General features: G+C 38.6%; 1 protein-coding gene across 1 annotated transcript in view; it reads left to right on the top strand.

Annotated features, from left to right (window-relative positions):
- The window catches only part of RAB21 (RAB21, member RAS oncogene family), a 27,750-nt gene that overhangs the window by 15,375 nt on the left and 4,452 nt on the right, over positions 1 to 7,923 (top strand). The window contains exons 5-6 of the mRNA XM_009887826.1: positions 7,041 to 7,100; positions 7,286 to 7,393. Of these exons, the coding sequence (XP_009886128.1) occupies positions 7,041 to 7,100; positions 7,286 to 7,393 (168 nt within the window). The remainder of the gene's footprint in view (positions 1 to 7,040; positions 7,101 to 7,285; positions 7,394 to 7,923) is intronic.

Raw genomic sequence — 7,923 nt, 5'->3', positions numbered from 1 at the left:
CTGTCCGGAGCTACCGGGCCAGGCCGAGGGGGCTGTGTGTGTAGCGGGGGGGTGGGGGGGGTCCGCTGCCCTTCACCCCTTCCCTTGCCCACCTCCTGGGGTTTCTGGCCGGTGCCCGCCCGCCCCCAGGCGCTCACCGGCCTGTCCCTTCCGCCCTCGGGTTCGTGCAGTGTCGCTCCGTAAACCCGCACTAGGGTTTCCGTGCTTGCCCTCTTTTTTTACCGCTTAACGGGGGCTGGAGTGACCGCTGCCGCGCTTTAAATGGTGGCCGTCCCCTGCCGAGTTTGCTGGAAGCTAATTTTCTGGTTCTTCTCACGCCTCAGACTTATGTTTTTAGTACTTAAAGGCCTTGTTTCTATTCTCAGTGCTAGCTGTTCGGTTTTTTGCCAGTTACGTATATGAATGTCTTCATTTGAATCTTGGGCAGTGTGATTTGAAAGTAATGTTTTTATTGTAATCATTGGTAGTGGACTGATGACTAAGTGTTTCGTGTGTGCTGTGTTCCTGTTAATTACAGTCTTCCTCATGTTCTCAAATCCTAACACTGAAACTACCTAAATACCACTGTTCAAAGAGAACAGCTTTCACAAAATGGTTTATGAGATTAAGGCTTACGATTTAATAAGAGAAAAGATTCTTAAGGCTTACTTCCTTGTCACGTTACCTCCCTGAATTTTGGCCCAATTCTCAGTAGTACTGTCTGCTAATTTATAAAGAACTAAAAAGTGATGTTCCACTTGTGGATGTGTGATGGTGTCTACTTGAAAGCAATGTTAGTTCATTACCTACTAGTGCTGGATGGCATGTATGCCATGGTATGAAGTAAAATACTTATATTGTATAAAGTCTCAGAAAACATGTTTTAAACGTTTTGTGGGTTGTATTTTAAGTCTTTTTGGATGTCTCTGCTTGCTTAACCTTTTTATTTGCAGGTATTTATTTGCCCCTAATTTACACCAGTTGCACAGCATCTTTCGTAGCAGTTGTGAAAAGTGTGGTTTTATCACTGTAGTGTATACTATTCTTAATGCTTTTTTTTGTGAATAAAGAAGCAAACTCTGCTACCATGTGGGTAACTAGTGGGCTTTTAACTGATTTTGAGATTCTGTGAAGTGCAGAATAAATAGTAGGTGATACCACAATAGAGCCTTAGGTTAGTTTTCACACTATTCCTGTGCATTTAGGGGGAAATTCTTGCAGGTTGAGTATCTTGGAAGTATCTAATAGTGAAACTTTCCCTTAAAACCAAAGAAATGTTAGAGAGGCACTAGAAACAATGCAGTGAATGGTTCATAAACAGATACTGTTGCTCCACTTTTGCTATAAAGAGATAAAAATAACATATTTTAAACTTAGTTACCTTGTATTCGTACTCGGCTGTTGGATGAATCTATTGGTGGGTTTACTAGGTGTGGTATTTTATGGCAAGCTGGTTGTAGCTCCAGTTGCCATAGAGGTAATTGATATTTGCTACCTACAGAAATGACTAGTAGCTCGTAAGCATCAGAGCTGAAGTGTAGCATTGAGCAAACAATCAGTGTATCAAAATTATCTTGTATAGCTGAATTCTGATACCACATGTAGATAGAGTAGAGCTGAGTAGTTTGTCATGTGATGCAGTTGGGTGGTTTTTTTTGTTAATAATGTTCTTTAACTCTGTAGTGGAAAACCTGAAATTAGAAGCAAAAAGTGAGTTGGAATGCAGACTCTGGTCACAGATGTCATAAAATGGACCTTTAAATGGCTCCAAAATGTAGACAGTAAAATGTCTCTAGATACTATGGCTTGAGAGCTTTTGGGTTTGAATGTCTGGAGGGGGGTGTGTGTGCTTGTACAGGAGTGGAAGCACATGCTTACACTTACTACTGAGATTTTGTTTCTCTGCTGTGATTGCATTTCTGGTTACTACCTGTATCTTTTAACTGACTGCACTGTGTTTCTCAACTCAGTTGCTTTTCTGTTCTGAGCCTCCTTAGCCGCGTATACATCTTATTGATTGTAAAATACAATGTTAATTGCTGTTGAATCTTACTGTACATCATGTGCACTTATGAAGTATTACCTTTATTATTCTTGTTTTCCTACATCTTACTGTTGTAGAAGAAAGTTCTAGTTAGCTCTTCCACCAGCAAATTCAAACATCCCTTAAAAATAGCATAAGGAGAAACTAGGATATCTGATTAAGCAATGAAAGCAATGAAGTGACTTTTTTTTTGCGAAACATTGGGTTTTATTTCTGTTAAGATTAAAGGCTTTATCTAATAATGTGGCTTTGTTTTATGGCATCAGTTCAAAGTATGGCACCAACTTTTGTTCCAATAAAGCCAGAATTAGATAAATACTTCACTTCTGATTCAGCAAAGGAGCCACAGTGATGAATCATATGAAAAGATCACTAGATACTGAGAAGAGAGCTCTCTATCCACAGTGATCACTGATTTAGAAAAAAAAAAGTATTGTGAAGTGCTCTATTCCAATATGATTGCAACAAAAAGGATGAGGTTGTAGCTTTCTCAAAACTTTACTTAGTGGTGTTGGCTGGTGTTTCCTGCAATGAGCCTGATGATGCGGGAGAGCACAGGAAGTCTTTAAACTAGTCAGTGAGAATTCAGATAGGAAAGCATAGACACACATTAGATAAAAGATTCAAACACTTGTGTTATTCTGTTGTGAAGTTAACCTGTGTACACCCAAATCAGAGGGTTTCTCTTGTGCTACTAACAGAAGACTTTTAGTGAAAGGGAGCTGTTTCTCTTCTCTTCCACCCACCCCCCTCCCCTCTTCCCTAAATGCTAGCTGGAGGGAAGTAGTGAACTGAAACTTCGTTTGAGGTTAGGAGGCTGCTGGGGTGTGTTACTGTAGTTATGTTAGCTTCAAGTCACGTATCTAAGATATTGATGAACTGCAAATTGAAATTAAGGTAGCTACTGATTCACATAAGAAAACATCTAGAGTAATGTGAAAAAGCTGATGCAGAAAGGTAGGGGTTTTTTGCAAGCTTTGAATACAAGCCATAACCTGTGGTCAAACCTGGTAGGACAGTTAGAATTAGTTCCCATTGATTGAAATATTGAGGTCAGTGCTCTTGTCTTGATAAAATGACTCTAAGCTATAAATTGATAAAAGTGAACTGTCCTGGAATTACTCCAACAATAAACCTATTGTTAAACTATTTTCTTAAAAAAACATTCTGGTAGACATGTTCTGTTAGCTAATTACTCAAGATAAATACAACTTTTGTGTACTGATCTCTCAAATGTGTGGAGGGCTGCAAAATATCCAAACCAAAAGAGCCACTGATGTCGTGCTAATCATACCATACAGATCCTGATTGCTTTGGTGGACTTGCATAACCTGGAAAAGCTGTCTTGGCTGTTTAAGGTAGCTGGGGGGCGGGGGAAGACAGTGCAAGGAGGTTCAGTGCTATATGCAGTGTTGGTATACCTGGCTTGCCTCTGTTGACAGTGAAACAGTCAAGGGGCAGGTGGCATACACCTGCTTTTGTTCAATGACTTTCAAGAGAATATTTTCTAGGTGGGTCTAGGCCCCTTTATCAGCTCTTAACAGGTCCTGATGGATATGCAAGACAGCTCTTAGAAGAAAGAATTAAAAGAAAAGATTTTCTACAGACACATAGAAGAAATGGAAAATGCAATTATAAGAGCTAGAATTCCATTCTCTAAGTGTATAAGTATTCTTCAGACCAGTCATAAGACTAGAGTCAAAATACCAAAATTGGTAGCTTACTTCAAAGGCCTGTTTGAGATTACTTATCTTGGAATTAACTGTGGTCCTATACACTTGTGGGTTTTTGAAAGTCCTAGCAAAAATGAATTGCCTTAGTAATCAAAATAATATGGAAAGGAGTTCCTGATTGTAAGCTGAGTTACAACTCAGACTTAAATCTGTACTACTCAATTTGGTAAATTCTTGGGAGGTTAGAAAAAAATGTTGAAACCTCTTCTATGTGTAATTACCTAACACTGTCTGGGCTTTCAAAGGCTTTGATACTCTTGGCAGCTGACTTTTACCATCTGACTTTTTTCCTAAACTGTCTCAAAACAGTAGTTAAGGTTGCTCCTTCCATGTTGGGCTCCCCCTCAAATTTCTAGAAACAGCATAGTCTTGCTGTGCACCTGATTTTTTTTTTTTTTTTTGTCTAACCTCAGAATGAGTGAAGAGTAGTAACCTTGCTCTTCCATGAGAAAAATGGAACTTGAAGGTGAGGGGAGTGTGGTGGTGTTAAAAGGTAAATATTACCTGGTTTGCCTTTGGCATGTTTGCCACCGTGGCTGTAAAATACACTTTACTGATAGTAAATATGTCAAACTCACCCGTACCTATTAATTCAAGAACGGAGCCTGCTAACAGTATTCTTCAAGTACATGAACACAGTGAACAGGAAAGAAGCATTTAATCTGTAATATAGTTTTGACTGTTTCTTGCAGCATGTTCACAAAGCCTTCTGCTCATTACTAACCATGGCTACTTCAAATACCAGGTTCCAGTCAGATTCTCAGGTCAGCTTTTTAGACAAACTTGCTTGTAATCAAGGTATCGCCTACAGAATGTTCTGTCCTTTTTTGGCTAGGGGCATAAGACTTTAGGTAGACTAAAACTTAATTAGTACAAATTGATCAAGTTTTAATGCAGAGAGCAAGTACAATTGCTACAGCCTCCTGTGATTTTTTTTTTTTTGCAGGAGGCACTTGAAAGTATGGGTCTTCTAATACTTGAGTATATAGGAAAGGAAATACTCAACTCAGTGCTAAAAGACCGTATTGCTGTCAAAAGCTGTAGTGACCTGGAGGACTGGTGATACTTGAGTAAAACTTTTCTATGGGGATAAGACTACTTTAATATTTGCTCTTTCAGATAGTAAAGATATCTGTGCTATTAATTGGACCAATATCTAAAGCCATGATGATATAACTTTATGGATACTGAGTTCTGTGGGTTTTTTTAAATTAAATCCTGTTCTTGTGAAGGATTTTTCTGTGTTTTGGTCCATAAATGTGATTTGCAAACACTTATGTGAAATTCCTATCAACTGAGCAGATTTGATTGTTAGTGTTGTGACAAAAGCAAACAGTGCTCAGAAGAACTCTTCCTTTGAGACTTACAATACAAAATCAAGTACTGTAGTACAACAAATCAATAAAACACTGTCAGGTAGGCTTGACTCATTGTGCCTAACTATGCTGTCTCTTAATATGGCCCAAGTGTTGGTGAATTGAAACTTCTGAAGTCACCTCTAAGCTTTTGGCTTTTAAGCTCTGATGTAGTAGAACAAATTATGATACGAAGACTAGACACTGATCAGATAATCCTTAGGGACAGCTAGCTGAAAGCCATAAACTACCTTCTGCGGAGTTATTGGCTAAAGAACTAAAGTTTTCCTGATGTTTAAGGCTTGTTGCTCTGCTGTTAAGCCATTTGTTACAAGCTGACTAAAGTGTTAAATACTTTTAACGTGTTGTCTGGAACTTTTTCTGAAGTTGACTTATGCAACCTCACTGTAGACTGAAGGGGTAACATTAATGCTGTAGTTATGGTGAATGCAATGGTCACAGTGATTAGTTCTTTGCTATCTGCTACCTTACCTTGAATCATCTCACCTTAGGTCATACAGGTGCCAGAGTTGATGTTAGGGAAGTAGCTGAAGAGCAGGATCTGCTCTAGCAGCTGAGTGTTGGATGACTTTAACTGTAATACAGGCACTGTTCCAGAGAGGCACTTTTGTAATGGTTTACGCTGATGTAAATTGAACTACCATGGTCTTCTGTGTGTGTACTGGTTGCTTATGTAGTTAAGCAGCAAGCTGATTTAAGCAGCTGATCTGGCCCGTGACACTTTCCATGCGCACATGACTTTTAGTCAGTTCTGTGTCTGGTCAGTGCTCATACAGAGGGCTCATGTTGAGCTGCTAAAATAATCTTGGATGAATGTATTGTAAGATACCCCTGAGTGCTTGCCGGTTTCCAAATGCAAGTTGAAGCAAAGCTGAAAGGAAAACTGGGTATGATTTAAGGAAAAAGACACAAGTTAACCCTTAGCAACTGAATTATCTGATGTTAACCTGTTACTGCTAGTCTTCAGAACAGGGGAAGCAGGTACCTAATGTATCAACTTCTTCAGACCCTGTTGGAAACTAAAACTTGTATTAAACTATACTCCTTTTTAGCCACGGAATTATACACTTGGTAAGAGAGGTGGTGTTTGAAAATGTGGATCATGCAGGCTTGGAGAAGAACAGACATACTCTTGAGTTGCAGAAATTATACTAACTTTGCAATATGCTCTGGTCTTCTAAAATGTTTTCGGAAGGTAATGTAGTGGAATTCTTAGAGCAGCTTGTATGCTTATCTGAGGCTTTTGTTGTTGTGCTGATTGCTTTCCTTTGTGTGCTAGCTGAGAAGCATATCGCTATGTTTTGAGGAACAGTGTCTGGGGGGTGGGGCAGAACTCCAAAAACAGAACCCCCACCACTGCTCTAAAAAAGCCCCCCAAAAAGGATGGGGAGAGTTGTGGGTTCATTCAGCAAGAAAAGGGAAAAGAAACAGACAAGAAAACTTGCAGAATACCAGTGTTCTGAGAAGTTTATCAATAAACTCAAACTATGTTATTTTGTTAGCTCACTAGTAGTGAGCTACTTTGCCTAATTCCTGCAAATTCAAAATCCTGTTAGGCTGGTTCCTAACCATCCTTGATGTACTCTTGTGAAATGCTTTGAGTTCAGCTTACGCTTATCAGTGTTGTGAATTCAGTCTCTTTCCACACAACTCTTATCCTTCCCAAATCATTCAAAACAACAGCAAAAAGATGTAGTAAATGATTGACTTAAGCCAAATTTATTTAGAATAGACTCCTGGCAAACTGTAGTGAAATGAGTAACTGGCTTAGTATTGACTCAGCCTTCTGGCTTAGAGCATCCAGAAATCTGTATTTCATGGATTCAGATGTTTTTATGAGTAAATTAATCTGAAGTCAAATGAGACATTTGTGTGTAAAACTTAACTCTAATCTGTTTTGCTTTCCAGGCATCTTTTCTTACAAAGAAGCTAAATATTGGTGGGAAAAGAGTAAACCTTGCAATATGGGTATGTTTACTTTCTTGTTTTCCCTCCCTGTGCTAAATATAGAGTATTGTCCTGAAAAATTACTTAGGTTTACTAGAACTCAAGTGCCAGGCACTTCTCAATAAAGTAAAATTTCAAAGTATTTGGAATTTCTTGAAGTATGGTTTGCTTTGTCTTAAATGCTAACAAGTGTAATTCAAATGCAGGATACAGCTGGTCAAGAAAGATTTCATGCATTGGGGCCGATCTACTACAGGGATTCTAATGGCGCTATTCTAGTATATGATATAACAGATGAAGACTCTTTTCAAAAGGTACTGGACAGACTTTTACCTCTGTGCAAGATGTAAACTGATTGAAAGGTAATCTGATATGTGTATAAATGGGAATCTTCTGTTTTCAGCAATAGCAATACATGTTACATCTGTGGATTTAGACCATATAATGGGAGTATATGCCTTACTAGTATTCTTTTGAAGGCTGACTTTTTCAGCCTACTAAAGTTCTAGCAGGGTTATCCAAAGAACACCGTAGAACTAGATGTAGGAGTTGCCTGTTACAGGCTATAAACATAAACCAGTACTGTTGTGATAGTATGCAATACTGATCTCTAGTGTATAAAACAAATATCTGAAAGATATTAAGTGACATGACCTCTTACAGATCTGAGAACTCTGAAATTGCAATATATGATAGGAAACATTAGTTTCTCAGTGATAATAGATATTTGGACTTCAAATCCTCATCAAAACCTGAAATTTAATGGCTAATTCTTTTATAGCAGTATCAGTTGATCAGTCTGAGCAGGTGAGTTTTTTCCAACCCTGTGTCAAATCAATCCTAT

This window comes from Charadrius vociferus, unplaced genomic scaffold (genome assembly GCF_000708025.1).
Source record: "Charadrius vociferus isolate BGI_N301 unplaced genomic scaffold, ASM70802v2 scaffold125, whole genome shotgun sequence".
Lineage (NCBI taxonomy): Eukaryota > Metazoa > Chordata > Aves > Charadriiformes > Charadriidae > Charadrius > Charadrius vociferus.
The sequence above is the reverse complement of the archived record's forward strand: the minus strand, read 5'-3'. Positions and strand labels throughout refer to the sequence as shown.